A 27,017-nucleotide genomic window follows, 5' to 3' on the forward strand; every position below is an offset into this window, starting at 1 on the left:
GGTTGAAGACCACTGCGGGTGGAGAGTTCACTCGAGTATAAGCCGAGGGGGGTGTTTTCAGCACGAAAAATCGTGCTGAAAAACTGGGCTTATACTCGAGTATATACGGTATATTACAATATTCAGTATGTGCAGTGCTGGTGTAGATTTCAAACTGTGGCATGTGAGACAGCGGCAGCAATGCCTGATTAAAAAATTGGCCAAATGCTAATACTGGCATGTGAAACGCTGGTCACAGTAAATCACTACCATAGTATTTAAATCTGTATTTTTAAGCAAAGCCAGGAATTGTCCAGAGCAGGAGCATAGCAAACCTCTCCTGCTCCAGACAGTTCCTAACTTGGAAAGAGGTGGCAGCAGAGAGCACTATGGTCAGACAGGAAAGAACTACAAAAATTACTCTGAAGCATACAGCAGCTGATAAGTCCTGAAAGGATTAAGATATTATGAAATAGAAGTAATTTACAAATCTGTATAATTTTCTGGCATCAGTTGATTTAAAAATATTTATAACCCTTTAACTACGGCTCTTTTTTATCTTAATGGAAAGCGACCTCACTTGTATAACTGCCTCGCTGGTCAGGAGGGTAAACTAGCCCATTTAGGGATTCGAGGATAGTCAGATCCCCACCAATCACAATTTTATAACATGGTATATAATACTTTCATGCAATTTTTCTCCTGAATAAAAAACATTAATGATTAATAACTGGGTTATTAATAAGAGTAATAAATTCTCAAAGTGTCACATCTTAATACTAAAAATGTGGACTAAAGTAGCAAATTGGTGTCCAAACACTATTGTCTCTACCACTTCAATATGTATTGGAGCCAAACCTAAGATCAAATAAAGCATCCTGTCTTGACAGGATGCCTGTGCTCAGAAATACGGATATCACCTCATAGCATTGTAAAACCGCTCGGAAGAAAAGGATAAGGACAAACGGAGCTTAAAATAGAAAGCCATGTTAGGCTCTGTTCACATTGACAATGGAGGGTCTATGCTGCAGTATTTTGTCCAGTAAAATGCCGGACTTCATATCAGAAACACAATGAACCCTATTAAAGTCTCCTGAACAAGGGACTATTGCATTTATTATCCATTATGGCTTACAAATGAGTTGTTTTCATGAAAGTAACAGAGTAGCAGGTGCTATTGGGTCTGGCCTCTAGCTAACTTCAGAGGGTATTCCCATGTAGGACATTTATGGTGTATCCACAGAATATGCCATAAATGTCCCCTAGATGTGGGTCTCACCTCTTGCACTCCCACCTATGTTGAGATTAAGGGTACGTTCACACGTACACAGATTTGATGCACAGGATTTTCTGCTGCAGATTTCAATGTAAACTAAATGACTGAGCACAGCATCAAATCTGCACAGGATCCTGTATGTGTGGACGTACCCTTAGGGTTCCCAGACAAGGTTCAGCCTTATTGGTGGCCACATGAGATGCTAAAAAAGGGAAAAACAGTCAAAGCGCGTGAGTTATGCAATTAAAGAAAGTTAATGTGTCCTGCCACACTGAAAAACATATTTAGCAATGGTATGAGACACATGGCAAAGAGGTCAATGACATGGCTAATGCCAACTACACATTAGAGGGATGTGCTTGAAAAACAAGGCTGATCCATAGAGACTTCACCACACAAATAACAGGACTTAAAGGGGTATTCCGGCGCTTAGACATCTTCTCCCCTATCCAAAGGTTAGGGGATAAGATGCCTGATCACAGGGGTCCCGCCGCTGGGGACCCCCGTGATCTTGCACGCAGCACCCCAGTTAAAATCCATCCCCGGAGCATGTTCGCTCCGGGTCTGATTACCGGCGACCACGGGGCCGGCGGCATATGACGTCACGCCTCCGCCCCCGTGTGATGTCACGCTCCGCCCCTCAATGCAAGCCTATGGGAGGGGGCATGACAGCTGTCACGCCCCCTCCCATAGGCTTGCATTGAGGGGCGGAGCGTGACGTCACACGCCGCCGGCCCTTTTGGGTCCCCAGCCGCAGGACCCCCTGCGATCAGGCATCTTATCCCCTATCCAAAGATGTCTAAGCGCCGGAGTACCCCTTTAAAGGATCTATTCATAATGTCTTGAAGCCAGATACCACAGGACACCTCCAGAGTGGAGTTCATGATTTAATAGGACAGAGCTGCTTGGGTGGCACCTGGGGGACCTACACAATATTAGGCAGGTGCCTCTAATGTTATGGCTAATCTGTGTATTTGTATACCAATGCTATGTTACATGCCCCTCTCTGCATCAAAGTGTTGAGGAGACTGATGAAGCCCCCTGAGATGTGAAGGTGCCTAATAGCCAATTTATACAGTTATAGATGCAACTTAATAAAGCATTAAAATACAGCAGACCCAGTGTCTTAAATGTACAAGAGATATTGTGGGAAGAACCATGTTGCTTTCTTCGGAAAATAAAACTATAATGCCTATTATCAGTGCTGCAAGGAAAGGGTCAATATGGTAACAAGTGAGACTGGCACCCACTGAGCATTTTGCTCTGGATAATCCCCATAGCCTTTTGAACTAAAGCACTTTGGAAATAGAGACTGGAAAATGTAAGTCATTATCTATGAATAATGGTGGGAATAATAATAAAAAAACATGCCTGTGCTATCACAGATACGTCTGGTGCACTGTCAGGCACAGATATGTCCAGTTTGACAAATGAAATGTTTCTGAAAATAAAGAAAAAATGAAACTGGATTTTATTAGATAGTTCACAGGTTGTTTTATGAGTATAAAGCCAGCAGTAATATATATAGCGGTATCTTTCCTGGTACAGCCTGACACCAGTCAAGTATTTTGGCTGGGCTTTCAGTGTAAAATGTGTGCTAGTGTGGAATGTTAGATGCGTTGTCTAGGAGCCGATAACAAGCAAACAGACGCAACCACATACCATTATCTACTATAGCCCACATTATCCGAAACTTTTCCCTATAGATCATCAATATCCGACTCGCTTGCACATCAGTTTCAGGCTTTTAATCTGTTATTGATAAAGTGAAAGGAAAGGAAAGTGAAAGGTGGACACTTTTAAGTTATTCACTTCTTTGATGGATGAATGGTGTATATGACTTGTTTTACATGCTACATGTTTACACCACATTTTTGACCTATAGTTGAGATACATTAAAAAGATATATATATATATATATATATATATATATATATATATATATAGCTTAAAAAAAGAGGCTAACAGCATCTGCTGTTGCCATTGACTTCCATTGTTCCATTGACTTCCAGGTTTTTTGGTGGGTCACAAGCATAGCAGGCTGCACTTTTCTGTACACTTTTCCAGACAATTTGCAATATTGTTTCTCATGCTGCACAATCTTTGACCTTCACATATACATTAGAAAAATATTGGTAGATGCCTTAAAGGAGTACTCCTGCCTTAGACATCTTATCGCCTATCCAAAGGATAGAGGATAAGATATCTGATCACGGGGGTTGGGCAACCCATGCAATTTCTGATGCAGCATCCCCTATCATCAGCCTCACGGAGCGAATATTGCTATGTGTCTGATGACTCATGATCACCGGGCCAGAGTATCGTGATGTCATGGCTCTGCCCCTTGTGACGTCTTTGTCCGTGAGGCTGATGGCAAGTGGGTGCAGCAGGGAGATCACGGGGGTTCCCTGCAATGGGACCCACATGATCAGATATCTTATCCCCTATCCTTTGGATAGGGGATAAGATGTCTAGGGCCAGAATACCCCTTTAAATCTAGGCTGAATATACCTATACTTTAGTGCATATGGATGCTTTCAACATGCCAAACTTTTTGTTCTGCCAGGAGAAAAGCCACTGTCATTTATGTTTCCTAAATATATAGCTATTTTTCCAAAGAAAGTGAGGAAGGAATAAGGAGTGGATGAATGATAGTAGAGCAGTCCTATGCATGGATAATAGGTGTCTCATCGCGGGGGGTCCGACTGCTGGGACCCCCGTGACCTCCTGTACAGGGACCTGGCAATGCCGTGGCCATGCACGGCTATTGAGCATGTCGTCAACCTCCCCTCCATACAGCTTTAAGAGAGAGGTAGGGATGCACGAATGCTTCATCTCCGCCTCTCCCATAGAGAAATATAGGGGGGGGGGTGTCGGCTGCAGCATCATGCAGGAGTCCCCAGAATAAGACACTTATCCCCTATCCTGCCGATAGGGAATAAGTGTCTAGAGCTTCAGATCTCCTTTAAACAGAGAAAACTGTGAGTTGCCTATTTGTTTTAGAGAAGTAAGAGGGAAAGTGGCTTCCAGGCAGTTCTGGATTAAAAAAAAATTACTGGAAGGATAGAAAGCAGATAATGGGGAAACCTAAACATACAGATATTATTACGAGATGCTGCAAAGATTGATATGCGCAACAAGCCATGGCCAGCTTGAGTCATGACACAAGTTACATGTCAATAGTGTACTTTATAATGCTTTGTGGTCCACTAATACAGCTGTGAAGGTGTTACAATTGTTTATTTGTGATTTAATAAGCACTCTGAACCTCAGAGTAATCTATGCAGTGTTTACGGATATACTGGACCCTGCTATACCAAAACCAACCTGAGGGGGTGTACTAGGACTACAGCATTGATTGCCAAACATAAACATAGGCAGACTAGACAGAAGCCAAAAGAGTGTCGTTTCGGCATCTATTGGGCTGGTATACTGGTATACTTTGCTGTAAAACTTTGTTTAACTGAATAAAATAAAAATCTGATTAAATGTGTTTTCCAATGTAAAGGCATCTTTAAAAAAATCTTCTAGTGTATAATATATTTTTTCTTTAAACAAAGCAGTATGTGGAGGATAAATGCCACTATATGCCCTCTTTCTGAGGGATAATATAAGTAGGACATTTTAATGGAAAGGTTCAACTGCAATGTGAACAGGAAACATGCAGGTCTCAAGGGGTAAGGATAACATTTTATCAAGTGCATTGTCTGAATACTATGATTGTGTTATCTGTTAAACTATCTTGAAGTTTGTACCCCAATAGTGAATGTCTATACTTTCCTCATTGTTGTCTCACTAGCCATCCACACCCATCCTGGCTCTTTCCTGACTTATCCCTGCTATAGAGTCTGTCTGTTCTGGACCACTGTGTAGGTAGTTTACACATCTCAAGTCAAAGCTTTGAAGAGAATATTTGCTCTTCTCAAAAGTTCTAATGACTTTGCTTCTTTTGTGTTTCTACATTCCAGCTGGAATGGGTCTGTGGAGTAAGTTGTGCTCCATATTTGGGCTTTGGTTACGTATTTCTTTAGTAAAGTGTAGACTCCAGTGAATTCCACTGTACTCTCCAGTTACTAGTCCTATGCCTTTATTCACCTTTTGCCCCTTCCCTTTTTAAAAGATTATTTTTACAACACATTCAGGAAATGATTTCAGTTAGTTACCTCCCTTTGGCAGACTCTTTTCAATTGTACAAAGGGTCAACCATGTACAAAAAAAGACTAAGGACCTTCCTACCATGAACAAACAGATCCCTCTATCCTGGACAGCACCTTTTAACCTCATTAGTCACCTAAAAGCTAAAGGGAAATTTCAACATCATTTAGAATGTACAGAAACAATGTAAACATTTTATTTAATAAAAATAAAAAATAAAAAATTGGGATATAAACACGAGTGAGCACTATTGGGCTTGGGTGTTGCTCCTTTTTTTTTTTTTTACATATGGTAAATATTTTAAGCATCCTTATTGACAATGAGCTACTGGTTGCATATAATAATGTTTAATTTTTATTACAATATAACTCTTTAAGTAATTCTTCATGGATATTTTGAGTCATCAAAACCATTGAAGTCTTAGGTGGAAGCAGGAAATTTTCAGGCTGGGATTTAATTTTGATGTGTTAGTCATAATCTCTATATGAAGTCCAAAATGTTACTTCTGACCAATATAGCTAATATACAATATAAATATATAGATTTGTAGTTCCGCAACCTGGATTTCAACTTCGACTTGAATTTTATGCTATTCATATCTTCATGACTCTAGGGGAACCTAAAGGGATAACCTCAGGATCGTACCCCCCCCCCCCCCCTCCTGAGAGCAGTGGTGACTGCCCTTTGGCAGTTTGTGGGCATTAAGAAAAAACAAAACAAGCACATGACTATTAACCCCTTAGGGACTCAGCTTATTTTCACCTTAAGGACTGAGCAAATTTTCATTTTTGCATTATCGCTTTTTCCTCCTTCTTTTCCAAAAATCATAACGCTACAGACCCATACAAGGGCTTGTTTTTTGCGTCACCAATTGTACTTTGCAATGACATCACTTATTTTAGAATATAGCCTGCGACGAAACCAAAAGAACAATTATTTGTTGGGTGAAATAAAAAAATAAATAAAAAAAACATTTTGTAACTTTTGGGGGCTCCCGTTTCTATGCAGTGCAATATTTGGTAAAAATTACACCTTATCTTTATTTTGTAGGTCCATACGGCTACAAGGATGCCCAATTTATGTAGATTTCATTTTATTTTAATACTTCAAAAAATTATAAACTACATGCACCAAAATTAGTATGTTTAAAATTGGCATCTTATGACCCTATAACTTTTAATTTTTCCGTGTACAGGGTGGTATGAGGGCTCATTGTTTGCGCCGTCATCTGTAGTTTTTACAGGCACCATTTTTGTTTTGATGTGACTTTTTGATGGCTTTTTCTTAATATTTTTATGGTATATGAAGTTACCAAAAATGCACTATTTTTTTATGTGTACGCCATCGACCGTGTGGTTTAGCTAACCTAATATTTTAATAGTTCGGACATTTATGCACACGGTGGTACCATATATTTAGGATTATTTTTATTCTTTATTACATTATTTTATTTAAAAATTGGGAAAAGGGGGCTGATTTAAACTTTTAATAGGGAAGGGGGTTAATGAACTTTTATTTAAAAAAAAATGTAACACTTTTTTTCCCCCCCCATAGGGGGCTAAAACATGCAATCTTCTGATTGCATATACTGATCAGTGCTCTGCCATTGCAAATCACTGATAAGTGTAACTGGCATGGAGCTGTAGATCGCCGATCGGACAATGGAGAGGCAGGTGAGGGCCCTCTCGTCATCCAGTAAGCTGATCGGGGCATCGACATTCTGTCGCAATAGTCCCGATCAGCTCCGCTGAGCTGTCGGGATTCTTTTACTTTAGTTTTCCGCGATCAACTTTGATTGCGGCGTCTAAAGGGTTAATGCCGAGCATTGGCCCGATCGGCCATGCCCGCCATTAGCCGCGGGTCCTGGCTGCCCATAGCCACCGGAACCCACCGGGTTTAACCTGTTCTCTGCTGGTGAGAACGGTTTAAACCCGGTAAACGGGATCCTTAAGGATCGGGGATGCAGGGCGTATGCATACGCCCTGCATCACCAAGAGGTTAAAGATGCCGTTTTCTGAAGAGGCCTCTTCTTGATGACACATAGTAACTACTTTAGCGAAAAGTAGTTTCATTGTTCAGGGTTATAAGCCCAGGAGTTAATGAAGAAAGTGGCTACAGGATTTATATATCATTTTCCTATGTAACATAGCAAACTTGAAAAGAGACATGGCCACAGATTGTCAAGTTCAACCAAGAAGGAAAGGGGTATGGGTGGATTAAGGGTAGTAGGTATGATACTATATAGTTATATAGTTAGTACAGTTGTTTAAATAGAAGGCATAACTTAAAATACAATGCAGCATGTAATGCATGATGTGACCATTCTGGGGCCTGATCATTGTTTAATTGTTTTGTCATGCCAATAATACTAACCTTTGTGTTTAATATTTATACTTTTGAGTTGGTGGCCACTCCCTGAAGAAGGCATTTGTGCCGAAACGGACGTTGGAGTTTCCCCCCCACCCATACGTTTTACTGCTGTAGGCAACTTTTTAATTACTGGTCTGTATAGCGTGTGGTGTTGCCATCCATCTTATTATGGATATATACAATATAATGTAGGCCTTCTGGCGATATACTGCACTATTACAATCATAATTACATGTGCAATACTCCTCTGCTGCTATTAGCAATTGCCATACATGTTATCGGGGTTCACCCGACTTGTTTTTTCTTGCTGATATATTCCTCTATATACATCATATACCTGTATTTCAGTCTTTTCAGACATTGTGATTTTCTAATAAAGTATATTTAATATTTTATCACAAATGACTCCAGTTGTTTTATAATGGTATATTATTGGGAGGTCATCTAAGTGCACCTAACTATTAATAGGGTTATAGTTTATTACACCCACTGTGGTTGGATTACAGTTTCTATACATATACCCTCTTTTTTTGCTTGTGGCTTTATTATTTTGAGTTAGTGAGAATAATTTGTAGCAAATACATAAACTATTCCCAACTTAAAGAGTACCTGTCATAGTGAAAAAAGTGATATGTTACTCAGTACCTAATCCTGATCATGTACATATAATTTTTATGTGTCTAGGACCTATATAGCCCTAACAAATAGCATTTTTATGTTGCTCACTTGCTTTATCTTCTTGCCTTGTGGAAGGGGGCGCGTCCATCTCTCTCCCTCACTGTGATGATTCATCTGCTCTGAGTCTGGGAGCAGCCTGGCAGTCTGCATATCATTGCACAGTAGTTTTTATGCATACATTTTCTATCTGTTCCTAGTAAACCTGGATGCTAATCAACATGGCTGTCACTATGTGTGTCATTCAGCTTTCACAGACTCCTGAATGTCTGATCAATTTCTTTGTCATTCAGGAGTTCGAGAAGGCTTTGGCTGTTCAAGCATGCTGGGAGTTGTAGTTTTGCAACAGCTGGAGCTGCAGTGTTTGTAAAGCACTGTGTTAGAGCAGTGTTGCCTTTAGCTGTTGCAAAACTACAACTCCCAGCATGCCCACACATCCTTTGTCTGTAGTTTTTCAAGAGCTGAAGGCACACAGTTGGAGAATACACAGCTCTAAAAGAGAGTTTTACAAAGATTGTACCTCCAGCTGTAGCAAAACTACAACTTCCATCATGGGAGTTGTAGTTTAGGAATAGCTGAAGGCTGTAGTGGTGCAATGGTGATCTCATATAATGGATACCAACACACTTTACGGCCGGTATCTATTATGCTGCAAAGTACAGAGTAGTCTGTCTGCAAAAAGACTTTTTATAAAAAAAAATTTTTAAATAAATGTATATTTTAAAAAGTCATCTTATCTCATTTTGCAGTACTACAAAATATAAAAAGTTTTTCATGATGACAGTGCCTCTTTAAGTTCAATTGATAAGCCTAATATTTTTCTACTAGTGAATAGCTTTTGTTTTGCTGAGGCCCATTGGAATTCCCTTCCTCTCTGAGTCAGGAAGCAAAATGGGGACTTGAGGGAGTTGATTTCTATGGGACATGTTACCTTTTTTTTAGTGAAACAATATCCTCTCAGATAATACACACCCAGCTTCCCATTAATATACAGTAACTAATTTATAGATGTTTCTGTCCTGACATCACTGACCATCCAGCATGAAAAGTTAACCTTTCCTGTGAAACAATAGGGCATAGATAAAACGCTGTATATTTTTAGTTCACTTACAGTGTTAACATTATACATCTTTATATATGGTCTTGCTACATGACAGGAATACATTGAAATATGCTAAGATTAGAAGCTCTATCACCACATTCACACTTTGCTGTGTCCTAATGAAAAACTGCACCATCCAGATGTTGTTTAACTCCTTAAGGACTTTTTTTTCCCTACAGACTCACATAAGAGCTTGTTTTTTGCGTCACCAATTGTACTTTGTAAAGATATCAATAATTTGGTAACACAATTTACAGCAAAACCAAAAAATGTATATTTGTGTGGTGAAATTGAAAAAGAAAAACACCATTTTGTAAATTTTGGGGGATTCCGTTTCTACACAGTGCAATTTTCAGTTAAAATAACACCTTATCTTTATTCTGTGGGTCTATACGATTACAAGTATACCCAATTTATGTAGGTTTTATTTTATTTTAATACTTTAAAAAAAATTATAACTACATGTACCAAAATTAGTATGTTAAAATTCGTCATCTTCTGACCCCTATAAATTTTTATTTTTCCGCATACGGGGCTATATGAGAGCTCATATGAGGCTTTTTGCGCCATGATCTGTAGTTTTTATCGGTACTATTTTTATTTTGATGGGACTTTTTTATCACTTTTTTTTTTTTATGGTATATGAAGTGATCAAAAACTCTTTGGTGTTGGTGTTTCCTTACGTGTACGCCATCAACCGTGTGGTTTAACTAACCTTGTATTTTAATAGTTCGGACATTTATGCACGCGGCGATACCACATATTATGTTTCTTTATCTTTACATTATTTTATTTAAAATATGGGAAAAGGGGGGTGATTCAAACTTTTATTAGGGAAGGGGTTAATTCACTTTTGACTTTTTTATTTTAACATTTTTTATTTTAGTCCCCATAGGGGGCTTTACCATGCAATCTTTAGATTGCATACACTGTTCAATGCTTTTCCATAGCATAGCATTAATCAGTGTTATGCTCTAGCCTGCCATCGCTGGCCAACTTTGATTGCGGCATCTAAAGTGTTAATGCGTTAACCATGGGTCCTGGCTACTCATAACAATCAGGACCCACTGGGTTTGAAGCATTTTCTGCTCCTGAGAATGCTTTAAACCCGGTAACAGGACCAGGGCATACAGGTACACCCTTGGTCCTTAAGTACCAGGACGCAAGGGTGTACCCATACGCCATTCATCCTGGAGGGGCCAAATGAAAGCAAAATCTGTAAATAATATCATTCTTTGTTTGCATGGAGAAACCATATTTTTTTAGGCTTGGCGTTTTTTTATTTTCCTTTCAAACTACAAAGCCAATTTTGAAAAAGATACAAATAAACATTTGATGTTTTCTATGTGGCACTGTGATCACAATTTTCACAAAAACATTAAGCAAGACACTATGGTATATGAGGTCAGCTTCCTTTCTAATAAGACTAGTCCGTTATAGACATATTGGTGGTAGAACACAGTTAAAGGGATTTTATACAGTTTATTGATATCTACAGTAGTTTTGTTTTTAATTTCAAATAAAATCCCTTTTCCTATCCCCTTTTTCTATATGTTTATCAATGGTTTTATTCTTCTGTTCACTGACACAGTGCTGTTAGCAGAAGCAACAAAGGCTCTGTCAAAGCTTGTGAGTCATATGGAGAATGAAAGGATTTAGCAACTAGCACCATTTCTGGGTAAGGGGATTTTTCTTCCTTAGGATTTATGAAACTGTGTGTGCTGCATAAAGGGGACAAGACTGAATCATCCCAAAGCTCATTAGACACCGTGAAGAGGAAAGCCTCGCCTGTTTTACTTTAGAAGAAGATCACCAGCATGATAGATGTGAGCTCAAGTATATGTGACAATACAACCAAGTTATCAGACAGCATTTCTGTAGACATACACTGACCACATACAGTGGGGCAAAAAAGTATTTAGTCAGCCACCAATTGTGCAAGTTCTCCCGCTTTAAAAGATGAGAGAGGCCTGTAATTTTCATCATAGGTATACCTCAACGATGAGAGACTGAATGGGGGAAAGAATACGTGAATTAACTGGTAAATTCCTTGGTTAAATAAGTATTTGGTCACCTACAAACAAGCAAGATCTGGCTCTCACAGACCTGTAACTTCTTCTTTAAGAGTCTACGCTGTCCTCCACTCATTACCTGTATTAATGGCACCTGTTTGAACTTGTTATCTGTATAAAAGACACCTGTCCACAACCTCAAACAGTCACACTCCAAACTCCACTATAGCCAAGACCAAAGATCTGTCGAAGGACACCAGAAACAAAATTGTGGACCTGCACCAAGCTGGAAAGACTGAATCTGCAATGGGCAAGCAGCTTGGTGTGAAGAAATCAACTGTGGGAGTAATTATTAGAAAATGGAAGACATACAAGTCTACTGATAATCTCCCTCGATCTGGGGCTTTACGCAAGATCTCACCCCATGGTGTCAAAATGATCACAAAAACGGTGATCAAAAATCCCAGAACCACACTGGGGGACCTAATGAATGACCTGCAGAGAGCTGGGACCAAAGTAACAAAGGCTACCATCAGTAACACACTAAGCCACCAGGGACTCACATCATGCAGTGCCAGATTTGTCCCCCTGCTTAAGCCAGTACATGTCCGGGCCCGTCTGAAGTTTGCTAGCGAGCATTTGGATGACCCAGAAGAGGATTTGGAGAATGTCATATGGTCAGATGAAATCAAAGTAGAACTTTTTGGTAAAAACTCAACTTGTCGTGTTTGGAGGAGAAAGGATGCTGAGTTGCATCCAAAGAACACCATACCTACTGTGAAGCATAGGGCTGGAAACATCATGCTTTGGGGCTGTTTTTTCAGCAAAGGAACCAGGATGACTGATCCGTGTAAAGGAAAGAATGAATGGGGCCATGTATTGTGAGATTTTTAGTGAAAACCTCCTTCCATCAGCAAGGGCATTGAAGATGAAATGTGGCTGGGTTTTTCAGCATGACAATGATCCCAAACACACCGCCTGGGCAACGAAGGGATGGCTTTATAGGAAGCATTTCAAGGTCCTGGAGTGGCCTAGCCAGTCTCCAGATCTCAACCCCATAGAAAACCTTTGGAGGGAGTTGAAAGTCCGTGCTGCCCAGTGACAGCCCCAAAACATCACTGAGGAGATCAGCATGGAGGAATGGGCCAAAATAGCAACAACAGTGTGTGAAAACCTTGTGAAGACTTACAGAAAACATGGGCTCGAAGAAAGGATCACCCGGATTCATTGAGCACATCAATACAGTGCACGATGGAGACTGCAGGAATATAGTGTTTCAAGGTATTGAACGGGTCTTCAAAAGAGAAGGTTGTGATCTAAGAAAAACTCTCCTGCAATCTGAAGCCCGCTGGATAATCAAAACCAATGCACAAGGGAACCTAGGTTTAAACGAGAGACTGGATTTTAGTTTTTTCTTGTAAGTACTGTAACTTTGCATTGCATAATAGTTAATTATGTTTTTAAATTGTGTTTATTTTAACCTAAACTATTTTGTAAACCTTTTTGTCCCTCCTCTGTGCATGTCACCAGGTGAGAGTATTTAAGGTGAGGTACACGGAGGAGGGCAGGGTCTGATGAAGCGTGCATGCACACGCGCAACAGCTGTCACCCATTCTGATGCAGAGGAACTTCTGAACTGTCTTGCTATCTGATGTGATTTCATGCACCTCTGAAATAAAGAAACAGCACTGTTTGCACCTTGAAAGCTGGTGAGTGCTGGTGACTTACAGAAAACATTTCACCTCTGTCATTGCCAACAAAGGGTATATAACAAAGCATTGAGATGAACTTTTGTTATTGAACAAAAACTTATTTTCCACCATAATTTCCAAATAAATCTTTTAAAAATCAGACAATGTGATTTTATGGGTTTTGTTTCTCATTATGTCTCTCATAGTTGAGGTATACCTATGATGGAAATTACAGGCCTCTCTCATCTTTTTAAGTGGGAGAACTTGCACAATTGGTGGCTGACTAAATACTTTTTTCCCCCACTGTATATCAGTTAAGTCAGCCAGAATGGCCTTTTTATTCATTTTATTTACTAACCTGATGGCCTATAAGTCAGTGAAATTTTTTTGTGTAAATTATCGGTAACTGACAACTGTGTAAACAGTTTATATTTTCATGTGACAACACTGAAGAAATGGCAAACTGCTACAATATTGTGTCCCCACAAAATAATTCAACACAGCTCCATAAATGTTTAAACATTGGCAACAAAACTGAGTACACCCGGAGGTCGAAATGTCCAAATTGGGCCCAATTAGCCATTTTCCCTCCCTGATGTCAAGTGACTCGTTAGTGTTACAAGGTCTCAGGCATAAATGGAGAGCAGATATCCTAAATTTAGTGTTATCATTCTCAGAATAGGCCTCGCCTTGGTCGACATGCTCAGAGTCATATTCTGGATATGACTCTGAGCATGTCGACCATGTCTTTGGAAAATAGACGTATGAGTGCTGCCCGCATTGCTGCAGAGGTTGAAGGGGAGAGTCAGCCGGTCAGTCCTCAGACCATATGCCACACACTGCACAAAATTGGTCTACATGTCTGTTGTCCCAGAAGAAAGCCTTTTCTAAAGATGGACAAGAAAGCCTGAAAACAGTTTACTGAAGACAAGCAGACTAAGGGCATAGATTATTGGCACCATGTCTTTTGGTCTGATGAAACCAAGATAAACTTATTTGGTTCAGATGTGTCAAGTGTGTGTTGTAGCAACCAGGTGAGGAGTACAAAGAAAAGTGTGTCTTGCTCACAGTCAAGCATGGTGGAGAGAGTGTCATGGTCTGGGGCTGCATGAGTGCTGCTGGCATTGGGGAGCTGCAATTCATTTGAGGGAACCATGAATGCCAACATGTACTGTGACATACGGAAGCAGAGCATAGAGAGGATAAAGTTTGTAGTCCGAGCATGTCTCCAGACCTAAACGGTATTGAGCTTCTGTGGGATATCTTTAAACAAAGGTGGTGGAGCATAAGGTCTCTAAAATCTACCAGCTCCATGATGTTGTCATGGAGCAGTGGAAGAGGACTCCAGAGGCAACTTGTGGAGCTCTGGTAAGCTTCATGCTTAAAAGAGAAACGCGGTGGAAAACTTTTACCTTCCCTTGTGCCCAGGCTGCAAAAACAAAAAAAAAACAACAACTTTAACTCACCTTCCTACGTTCCCCCATTGTGCCGGTATCAGCATCCCGTTCCTCCGGCACTGCTCAGGTCCCTGCCTCTTAGGCTCGGAATGTGACATTGCGGTCAGTGTATTGCCAGCCACAACGATTTCCCGCCTTGGACAGTGATAGGATGAGCGCACTGTTATGTAAGGAGCTCTGGCCGGCTCCTTACAAGACCGACCGAGGCGGAACATCGTTGCGGCCGGCTATATGCTGACTGCAGTGTGATGTTCCAAGGATAAGAAGTAGAGAGCCACGCAGCGCCAGAGGAACGGGACGCCGATACCGGCACAACGGGGGAACGTCGGAAGGTGAGTTAAAGTTAGTTTTTTTAGTTTTTGCAGCACAGGGAGAGTTAAAAGTTTTTTGCCGCATTTCTCCTTTAAGGCAGTTCTGGGAAATAATGGTGGCCACACAAAATATTGACACTTTGGGCCCAATTTGGACATTTCCACTTAGTGGTGTACTCACTTTTGTTGCCAAGGTCGCCAGCACGAACGCTGCTTCTCCGCCTCTCCCATAGAGATACCTGGAGGGGGCATGTTGGCCAACTATTAGGCAAAAGTCCCCATTAGGGACATAACCCATTAGGTATATAACTCTCCCCATTAGGTAGATGCAGCCAGTAGGTAGATAATTTCCTCCATCGATTAGGTAGAACTTGCCAGTAGGTACATAACTCCCCCCCCCCCCCTCCCCACTAGAAGGCACATAATTCCCCAGTTATTAGGTAGAAGCCCCTGGTTGGTAGATAAACTCTATTCAGTAGATGCCCCATTAGACAGAGGTACTATCGATTGAGGTACCATTAGGTAAATGCTCCAGTAGGTAGGTAATCCCCCTTTTATATAGAAGCTCCAAGTAGGTAAGTAACCCCCCCCCCCCCAATTATGTAGATGACCACAGTAGTTAGGTATAAAATTTTCCTATTGGATAGAAGCCCCCAGTAGATAGGTAATCTCCCTATTAAGAAGATGCACCTAGTAGGAAAGGTAGTTTTCCACAATAGGTCCCCTCCAAAAAATGATAAAAATTCACCATCCCTCCACTCCCACTCTAGGCCCTCTTTCTCTGATGCTCTGTGCTCCTGGAGCAGTGCAATGCCTTCTTCTGTAGGCTGAATGCTATAAAATTACATCATTACATGTGGCTGGCAGCAGAACCCTGCGCCATTGTTCTACAGCACATAAGTGGGAAGTCCTGTTTACAGCTCGACAGCCCGTTCCTGTACAATACTGAGTACAATACATTGTACCCATTGCCACCCATTTCAGATTTTTAGGGGCACACAATCACCCCCTCCACCCCCACCCCCACCCCAAGACCAGTCAATGTATCCCTGCCAGACATATGCAAGAGGAACACCTTTTTGGCATGCATTTGTCCATTAAAATATATGACATGTTTGCCAAGAGATTTTCTCAGTGTATACATTGAGTGAATAATTTATAGTTGAATTATTTGCAGTTTTTCCTTAATTTCTCCTTTGCATGGACTGCTTAGCAACAAAGGAGGCACAACAGTTAAAGAGAGCTGCAGATTGAAAAATGGCTTAAGCCAGTTACAAGGATTATCTTTAGATGTTACACCCATTCCCCTAAACTAGTACAGAAAATAACTTGTTTGACCATGAAGTTATTGAAATCTTGTGACTCAAGCTGGCACCAGCTTAATCCATGATGAAACAATAAGCGGTGTCTTCCTGTATTGGTTCCATCTAATACTTCCAGTGAAATAATTTGAATAAAGACTAGAACATAATAAATAGTATTAAATAAAATGCAACTCTTAATATAGTGCAGCAACACAAACAAAAATATTGGAAATTTTAATGGAATGGGAAATTGGATGGAAATAGAATTAGATACTTTGCTTTGGCTGCAACTTGGACCTTCCAACCAGACTTTAGCTAAGGACATTTAGAGCACAAATTATATAGAGCTATACTTATCACAGTATTTATTCTTATTTTATCATTAGGAAAAATTAATTTAGACTTTTGAAATGTTCTTGAAATATTCCTCATGTCAAATATAAATTCATTTCTATGGAATTATGGATAGAAAAGTGACACAATAGTTTATACCTGGCTGAGAAGGTCAGAACCTTACATGAACATCAGTGTTCAGTTCTGACCAGGGGCAAATTTACATCTATTCATGCTAATAGGCGTACATTTTTAGGTTAGTTTAAGCTTGAACTACTGCAATGTATTAGAGTGCTGTTTTCAGTTAGTAGCATTTTTTAGCTGCTTATTGTTTTCTGGTTATATTTCTAGAACTCAAATTTTCATTTAGTCCTCTCTCCTTTATTTCCACATTATGGTAGCAAAACTATCAAACTATGGAATGTGAGAATGGCTTGTGTAAATATTTAGAGTCTCAGTCACAATACATTTTGCTTGAGACCTGGGCTTTTGCCAGTTCATTTCAAGGGATGCGGATATCCTCACTTAAACAAACATCTGTGAGAGTCATGGAACTTTCTAAAATGAAGTACCATGCATTATCACACTTATATGTGCGGTGAACAGTTCACTGAAAAACCCATGACTCTAGTATAACAATAAGTTTCAGCATATCACTGACTATCAGTGTTATTGAACTCACAACCCTTGTAGATGAGAAATTCTAAGGAGAAAATATACTTTTTTTAATGCTAAATGACCCGTGGGCACATGCAAGACAATGTACTCAAATATGTGGTAAAATCCTATATCTGTCTAGATATACTAATACATCATTTATACTAATTATGTCCTTCGAGATATATATATATATTAGGGATCGACCGATTATCGGTTTGGCCGATATTATCGGCCAATATTCTTGATTTTGGATGTTATCGGTATCGGCAATTACCTTGCCGATAATCCAATAATGCCCTGCCCCCCACATCGCCCCCACCACCCCACCGCACCACCGCACCCCCCCCCCCCCCCCCCCACCGCACCGCCCTGGCCAGAGACCGCCGTCGCCAGCCGCTTCTCTCCCCCTGCCTGTCCTGGGGTCCTCCTGAGTCCTATCACCGCGATCGCCCCCACCACCACACCCCCCCCACCCCCACCATCACCACACCGCCCCGGCCAGACACCGCTGCCGCTGCTCCATTGCCTCTAGGGATGTCCCGATACAATTTTTTTTAAGACCGAGTACGAGTACCGACACTTTAATTCTAGTACTCACCGATACAAAGTACGAGTACTTATATTTTAAAGGGAATCTTTCTGGCGCTGCTTACCGTATGATATGTGGGTTCCTTGTTGTGTACAATGGAGGCGGCTGCTGTAGTATGAGCCAAGATTTCGCTCTTCTCCATTGGGCAGAACAGGGAATTTGCATTGGTAGCGAGACCGATGACCACATAGTGAGCAGCTGTAGAAACCGGGTCACCTGCACTATCTACATATAAATTCAAGTTAGTACTGGTGACTCTGCTGTAAGATTGCCTTTAATAGTAGGTAGTATCCCCTTACAGACATTAGCAGCAGCAGCAGCCCCCCCCCCCTATAGACAGCAGCCCCCCTATAGACAGGGGCTTCCCGTTTAGACATTAGCAGCAGCAGGGCCCCCCTTAGACATTAGCAGCAGCAGGGCCCCCCTTAGACGATAGCAGCAGCAGGGCCCCCCTTTAGACATTAGCAGCAGCAGGGCCCCCCTTTAGACATTAGCAGCAGCAGGGCCCCCCTTTAGACATTAGCAGCAGCAGGGCCTCCCTTTAGACATTAGCAGCAGCAGGGCCCCCTTTAGACATTAGCAGCAGCAGGGCCCCCCTTTAGACATTAGCGGCAGCAGGGCCCCCCTTTAGACATTAGCGGCAGCAGGGCCCCCCTTTAGACATTAGCAGCAGCAGGGCCCCCCTTTAGACATTAGCAGCAGCAGGGCCCCCCTTTAGACATTAGCAGCAGCAGGGCCCCCCTTTAGACATTAGCAGCAGCAGGGCCCCCCTTTAGACATTAGCAGCAGCAGGGCCCCCCTTTAGACATTAGCAGCAGCAGGGCCCCCTTTAGACATTAGGAGCAGCAGGGCCCCCCTTTAGACATTAGCAGCAGCAGGGTCCCCCTTTAGACATTAACAGCAGCAGGGCCCCCTTTAGACATTAGCAGCAGCAGGGCCCCCTTTAGACATTAGCAGCAGCAGGGCCCCCCTTTAGACATTAGCGGCAGCAGGGCCCCCCTTTAGACATCAGCGGCAGCAGGGCCCCCCTTTAGACATTAGCAGCAGCAGGGCCCCCCTTTAGACATTAGCAGCAGCAGGGCCCCCCTTTAGACATTAGCAGCAGCAGGGCCCCCCTTTAGACATTAGCAGCAGCAGGGCCCCCCTTTAGACATTAGCAGCAGCAGGGCCCCCTTTAGACATTAGGAGCAGCAGGGCCCCCTTTAGACATTAGGAGCAGCAGGGCCCCCCTTTAGACATTAGCAGCAGCAGGGCCCCCCTTTAGACATTAGCAGCAGCAGGGCCCCCCTTTAGACATTAGCAGCAGCAGGGCCCCCCTTTAGACATTAGCAGCAGCAGGGCCTCCCTTTAGACATTAGCAGCAGCAGGGCCCCCCTTTAGACATTAGCAGCAGCAGGGCCCCCCTTTAGACATTAGCAGCAGCAGGGCCCCCCTTTAGACATTAGCAGCAGCAGGGCCCCCCTTTAGACATTAGCAGCAGCAGGGCCCCCCTTTAGACATTAGCAGCAGCAGGGCCCCCCTTTAGACATTAGCAGCAGCAGGGCCCCCCTTTAGACATTAGCAGCAGCAGGGCCCCCTTTAGACATTAGGAGCAGCAGGGCCCCCTTTAGACATTAGCAGCAGCAGGGCCCCCCTTTAGACATTAGCAGCAGCAGGGCCCCCCTTTAGACATTAGCAGCAGCAGGGCCCCCCTTTAGACATTAGCAGCAGCAGGGCCCCCCTTTAGACATTAGCAGCAGCAGGGCCTCCCTTTAGACATTAGCAGCAGCAGGGCCCCCTTTAGACATTAGCAGCAGCAGGGCCCCCCTTTAGACATTAGCGGCAGCAGGGCCCCCCTTTAGACATTAGCGGCAGCAGGGCCCCCCTTTAGACATCAGCGGCAGCAGGGCCCCCTTTAGACATTAGCAGCAGCAGGGCCCCCCTTTAGACATTAGCAGCAGCAGGGCCCCCCTTTAGACATTAGCAGCAGCAGGGCCCCCCTTTAGACATTAGCAGCAGCAGGGCCCCCCTTTAGACATTAGCAGCAGCAGGGCCCCCCTTTAGACATTAGCAGCAGCAGGGCCCCCCTTTAGACATTAGCAGCAGCAGGGCCCCCTTTAGACATTAGGAGCAGCAGGGCCCCCCTTTAGACATTAGCAGCAGCAGGGTCCCCCTTTAGACATTAACAGCAGCAGGGCCCCCTTTAGACATTAGCAGCAGCAGGGCCCCCTTTAGACATTAGCAGCAGCAGGGCCCCCCTTTAGACATTAGCAGCAGCAGGGCCCCCTTTAGACATTAGGAGCAGCAGGGCCCCCCTTTAGAGATTAGCAGCAGCAGGGCCCACCTTTAGACATTAGGAGCAGCACACAGCTCAGCTGCGGCTGTCCTCCCTCGGGTGCTACCGCTCCACTGCCCTGTTCTTCCGTCCTCCCGATCGGCATCATGGCGTCCTATGCAGGAACATGTGACATACATGTCACTCCGCTTCCTCCGTAGCGTTACGCCGGGGAGGAGGCGGAGTGACGTTGTGTCACATGCTCCTCCATGGAAGACTATGAAGCGGACGGGAGAACCGGAGAACGGGGCAGCGGAGCGGCGGCAGGTATCGGACATGGTATCGGGGACATTAAATGAGTCCCCGATATCATGTAAATGGCTAGTATCGGCCCTGATACCGATACTAGTATCGGTATCGGGACATCCCTAATTGCCTCCCCCATCCCCGGTTTTATAATTACCTGTTCCCGGGGCCTGGGGTCCGTGCTACTTTTGGCTCCTGCAGCATCCTGTGTTACGCTGTGCGCTGCGCAATGACGAATGACATCCTCAATGCGACGTCACCTTCAGTGCGCACAGTGACAGCTCAGGAGGACGCTGCAGGAGCCAGAAGTAGCACGGACACCGGGCCCCGGGAACAGGTAATTATAAAACCGGGAATGGGGGAGGCAATGGGGCAGCGGCGGCGGCGGTCTCTGGTTGGTGAGGTGGCGGTGATAGGACTCAGGAGGACCCCAGGACAGGCAGGGGGAGAGAAGCGGGTGGCGGCGGCAGTCTCTGACACCGCTAAAAGCCGCTGCAGTTCATTGACTTAAAGCACGCGCTTTAAATCAATGATCTGCAGCGGTGTCGCCGTGGGGGGGGGGGGGGAGATAAATAGCTGATAACTATCGGCATAAGTTATTGGCTATCGGCCCTAACCTCCACAGAATATCGGTATCGACCCTAAAAAAATCGATATCGGTCGATCCCTAATATATATATATATTTTTATATATATATATATATATATATATATATATATATATATATATATATAGTTATATGTGATTGACTGCAAGAGAGGGACATGGAAAACTAAGTGATTCTCATTTTTTTAACAATTTGGTTTCAAGTATACCTACAAAGTTTAGGATTTTCACATGGAATGTTCCTGTCTTATGTGTTAGTATCAATTTAAGCTTTTGCTAGTGTTTTTCTTTTTCCATTACAGTTAAAAGCATTATTTAGGGTCATACATCACAGCAATTACACCTGTGATCTTGTAATGAAGCTATGGATTTAATGGTGTTCAGCACAAAGCCATATGCTTGAAATTCTTTGGACATGGCCACATTTTCATAAGACTGACTTACTGTCTGAGAGGTATGCTAGTCTTTTTACATGAAGCTTAGTATGTCCAAATTTCCATGGTCCATTGATTTGGTCAAGAACTTTATTTAGATGAAGTAATTGACTTTTAGTCTACTATTAGGTTACCATGCCAATGTGGCATGGTTAAACGAGTATAAAGGTTTGATTAAGGAGTGGTGCTTTAGATGCTGTTTGAGTTGGGTAAACTAAAAAACAGAACTGGTAAAAAAATCCAGTATCAGTTTTGCGAATCACTGTAGACGACAAGGAAGATAGAAGTTCCCAAAGACATGAGGTTGTCGGTGGTTCCCTTCATTATTGGCAGGATCTTTTTACAAAAATATAATGTTTTATCTCAGCTCCTAAAATTTTCTTTGCTACAGTGCATTACCAAAATGTGATCATTAGAATACTAAAAAGGAGGATGTACATATGTTCAGCCAGCAAGAACACTGGGAGATTTAAGCTCAGAAGTCTATAAAAATGTATATGAAACCGCAGGCTGTAATACCTGCTGTCATTCAGGACCAGAAAAAATGAAATAATGTATTTTCAAAGTCACTCAACTTTTTATATCAGCTTTTATCTGTATATAACTGTGATAAGATGTTCAATAATGGGCATATGCTTTACAGCAAATATTTGCCAGATGTCTGCCTGGAAAACAAGGATGGACATACTGTAAATAGCGGCAGAACATACCAGCAGTAGGACCACTCGGAATGTGCAGTCTCCTTAGATGGCAATGCCATTGAAAGAATTGTCATGTCAATTATTTAGGCAGAGGCTGGAATCAGCCAGAATTCACAGTGTGCATGGTGCCGCAGAATCTCATTGAGAGCAATGGGACACTACTGCAACTGTATTTCCAAGTTGAATTTTTCTGCCTGATTCCGCTCAGATACACCATCATGTGAAAATTGCCTAAGGTTAAAAAAAATGAGACAAAGATGCTTAAACAATAAGTTGCTATTCTAATCCCTGATGTTTGTTAGTGTGTTTAACAGAAGTGACCTTGAATTCCTAACATGAAATTGTAATCCTATCGAGAACAATTGTAAGAGTTTCAGGAAAACATTCATCATGTTCCACGAAAGCTAAACATATAAACACATTCTTAAGGAATACAGCTATGGTTTTTTGCTAAAAACAAAGAAAATATATTATCACCTTTGAATATTGAAAAAAATTTCATCATTTTTTTTCAGAGTACAGAGCTATGCATTTTCTGGGGTGTTCTACAGACAAGCGTGAATGAATGCTTCATACAGACAGCTAAATATAAGTGACACTGTATCTTCCTCCTCCCTATTGATATTTGGATTAGTTGTTTTTTTTTTTTCCTTCTAGATTTGGTGCAATTTTATTACATTCTGCATAAAGATACATTGATCTTGTTAAATTCTCACAAATCAATCAGTTATTTTGAGGGGGTGTCTAGGACAACAGAGAAGTGTTTGTTAGTAAATGTGTGCTAGGGTGATAAGGCAGTTCCATTCAACAAGTGACAGCGATCTTTGTAAACTATAACTTGTGGACTTTATCTCTCTAGTCTGTATGCTGACAGGTAACAGTACATGTCCTTGTTATGCATATTTAGACCTGATTGCTAACACAGGGGTTACAGAATATATTGTAACTATATGCAATGTATAATTTACCATAAAATAATGAAATGACAACACTTCTACACTATTGTCTGCTCTTATAGTGACTAATAAAAATCTATTTATCTAATATGTATTCAACTCTGACTGCAACACTGACCTTATTCCAGGTCAGTATTGAACCACTTACCAGAGATCCTAGAGGTGGACCCTGTTTACAAAGGATTGAAGACTTTATGCAAAAGGACTTTGTATAAGGTCTACTGCACAAGTCTTCAGTCCCAGGCTGTCCCAGGATCCTGGCCATGGGCAGATGCAGGCAGCTCCTTACAAAGAAACCCATCAATACAGTCAAATTATCAACTGTCACAATATTTTTTGGTAGAGTTTCACAATTTTAGGCCTTGCTCACACTATGGACATTCAGTTTGCAGCAGCTTCCAATTGTTTTCAATGGGATTGTGCTGCATAGTTCATGTCGGAAGTTCATATATGGATTTTTTGATTAGGAATTAGTCTCTGGTGGAAGATTGAGCATGTTCAATCCTCCATCGGAATCTGCCAGAAAAGTGCAGTCTGTCAGAAGTCTGTCAAAAGAATTTTAGGAACCTGCAAGGTTTAGTTACTTTAAATCTTCAGTGTTGGCGAAGTAATTTTTGTCTCTTATTGCTGTAATTTATCAACTAAAAAGGTGTCCTCCATTGTGCACCACTCTTTTTCATTATCTCCATTTCAGGAGATGGACAAGTGCTAAGCCATTTGCCTGCAGTATTTAGACTTTGACTTCCTTTCTCTTACTGCTCTTGCCAATGACAGGGACAGCACCCTGCAAGTCCCCCCTCCTCTCCACCATGCTTGTATTGCTCTGACACACAAAAGAGAGTATGTAAACAGTTTGTTTGAGGTTATGTACTATAGATTGCAAATAAGGGGAAAAGGGGGTTATTAATGTTCTTGGTTTAAAAGGTGGTATATGAGCTGAAAGGGGACAAAGAGAGAGGAGATTTCATCACAAAAGCAGCTCTGGACTAAGCAGTAACCTGCTAATAATGATGATGACAAGTTTCCAGACTAAAGGGAGAGGAACTTATATTTAGGAGGCAGCACTGTGCAAATGGTAGGAACAATAGTATTTTAATAAGGGACCGTTACCTAGCAAAATATGGGTGGTGAGAGTTAATAGGGAAGCCTTGATTTGTTTTTTAGGCTCATTTTGCAAGCATGCAGTGTTAAGTACAGGAGAGAGCCTTGATAGTTAAGCTCTGCCCCAATTCATGTGGTCTGTTTTAGTCTCTTTGGTACAGTTGGCAACAGTTTTGCCAAGCCTGAGACACTTCATGGGCGAGTCATTTTTGGTAAATTAAGTAATTTACAAATATGTTAAAGGTCACATAGGCTATCACATGGAGCAAACCTGCTTGTTTCAGTCAGTAACCTCTTTACAGTGAAGTGTGTTGTCAGTACACAGCTGACTGCTTTCATTGGGAAGCTTAGCCTCGCCATTTATAATTTTCCCATGTCAGACCCTAGGAGTAAGTGAAATGTTTGCCAGCATTGTGCATGAAAATGTGTCTGCCTGCCTGTCTAAATGGGGTGTGTTCACATAATTTCCTAGAATATTATTCTCATTTCCCCTTCCACTATTTATAGACTTGACTTATATAAACAACTTAAAGTTGCAACAAGAAGTTGCAAGACATATAAGAAGAGTTGCTTATTTATTCTATATTGATCAATGTAGTTGTTGTTTAGACAATGACTGTTGTTTTCTTATCATTTCCTGAGGGTCTTGAATTATTTAAAGGGGTACTCCTGCCCCAAGACATCTTATCCCCAATCCAAAGGACTTGCATTGAGGGGGCGGAGTCGTGACATCACGATACTCCATCCCCGTGGTGGGGAGGCATAACAATGAGAGCCTCCAGCGCTTCCTGCAGTGCTTACAGGTGGGTGTTGCATGCTAGATTGCGGGGATCCCCAGCGGCGGGACCACCGTGATCAGACATCTTATCCCCTATCCTTCGGATAGGGGATAAGAGGTCTTGGGCCGGTGAACCCCTTTAAGGGGAGTCCTGACAGTTTTTTCATGTAACTAATGTTTTAATTTTAATAAAGCATTATATAAAAAAAAAGCTAACTTAATGTGACTTTGAAAAAACATCAATGAACCTACCTACTATCTTTTTTTCCTACAATTATCACCATCTTTGCATGTATAGGTATTATTCTGTTTGGAGAGTCAACATGCAGGTTGTCAGAAGCCCTGTGAATCTAAAGAGGGTTTTCTGCTTGCTTTCAACTAGCTCCAGACAAAAAAAGTTTTCTTTATTCAGGTCAGTAGGTGCATCTTAATTTTAAAACTCATGTTGATTTTCTTTTCCAGTATGTGGAACAACTGTAACGACTACCATACCACCACCAACTACTGCTATTATGACTACTACATCTGCAAGTTCAGTTACAACACAAGCGGCATCAGCTGTACCCACAGTTGAACATACTGTTGGCCAACCCAGTCCAACAATGCCCACTTCTGCAGCTACTACTCCTGCAACTACCAAACCTCCTACAACGCAATCACCCTCAGTGACTGCAGTAACTAATAAGTTACTAACCACAGAAAGCAAAGCTTCACAAACTGACATACAGCCAACAATTGTCAGGACTGAAACTAAATCTGTGGCAGCAACAAGTAGTGGACCCAGCCTTGGACCTTTAAATGGCAATATTCCAAATGTAACAAGTTCTAGTGATAATACTCCACAACCAACAGACCTTCCAAAAGCTTCAACATCAGTCCTCAAAAGCAGTACTGTAGTAGGTAAGCCATGTATTAATAAACTATTGATAATCAGGTGGTTATAAAAATCTAAGAAAATACTTGGATGGAATACATAAAATAATTTTGGGAGGGGATTTATTAAAACCTGTGTAGAGGAAGAGCAGTGCAGTTGCCCATAGCAACCAACCAGGTTTCTTTTTTTATTTTTCAGAGGCCTTTTTAAAATGAAAGAAGCAATCTGATTGGTTGCTCTGGGCAACTAGTCAACTTATCCTCTGGACAGGTTTTTATAAATCTCCCCAATTAAGTTTGAACAATAAGTTCATGATTGATAAGACGGCATTAGACAAGAGGTTGGCCACTTCTTAAAGGGGGTTTTCTTTCGGGCAAAATTGATTGAGCAAGTTTTGTAAAAGCCGATATGTACACATCTCAAACATTCCATTCTCAGAAATTCTTGTATATTAGAAATAGGTATAATGATACATAATTCATCAATGTATACCTAGTTATCTTCATGGTAAAACCCATTTAAGTATAACTTACTGCCTGTGAAGTTTAACAGCATTGCCCAATTATGCAAAATGAGGAGTCGTCAAAAACTCCATCTTGCTGTTCCGGCTGGACGGCTCTCTCATAACATGGCATCGTACAAAGGAGCATGTGACCATAACGTCTCCCAACCTCATCCATAGGAATGCACTGTGTGCAAGGAACAAGCGCAGGCACAGTGGAGTGACATTTTATGGTCACATGCTCCTCTATAGGAGATTGAGGGAGCAAAGCAGAAGGGGCAACAGTTTAGTAACACAGTAAGTGATCTATAATTAAATGTACTACATGATTAATAGAAAAAGTGAAAAATTGGCCAGCCACTTTAAGTAACTTAACGGAAATGTGTCACCAAATGTGATTTTCTTTTTTTAGAGGTTAAAAAATGTACTTGTCACAAATAGGTCACAAAATATGAAAAAAGAATATAATAACTTGTCATATCTCCCACTGTTGACCAGCAGAGGAAGCTAACATAAGGAATCTGGTGAAAGCAAGCAACTTGTCTGGCTGCTGCAAATTAGACCTTGCCCGTCTACCTTCTTCCTATGTC

At 41.8% G+C, this 27,017-nt stretch overlaps 1 protein-coding gene across 1 annotated transcript in view; it reads left to right on the forward strand.

Annotated features, from left to right (window-relative positions):
- Positions 1-27,017, forward strand: part of PODXL (podocalyxin like) — a 78,639-nt gene that overhangs the window by 11,553 nt on the left and 40,069 nt on the right. The window contains exon 2 of the mRNA XM_056573192.1: positions 25,514-25,951. Within this exon, the coding sequence (XP_056429167.1) occupies positions 25,514-25,951 (438 nt within the window). The remainder of the gene's footprint in view (positions 1-25,513; positions 25,952-27,017) is intronic.

This window comes from Hyla sarda, chromosome 4, assembly GCF_029499605.1.
Source record: "Hyla sarda isolate aHylSar1 chromosome 4, aHylSar1.hap1, whole genome shotgun sequence".
NCBI classification, from domain to species: domain Eukaryota; kingdom Metazoa; phylum Chordata; class Amphibia; order Anura; family Hylidae; genus Hyla; species Hyla sarda.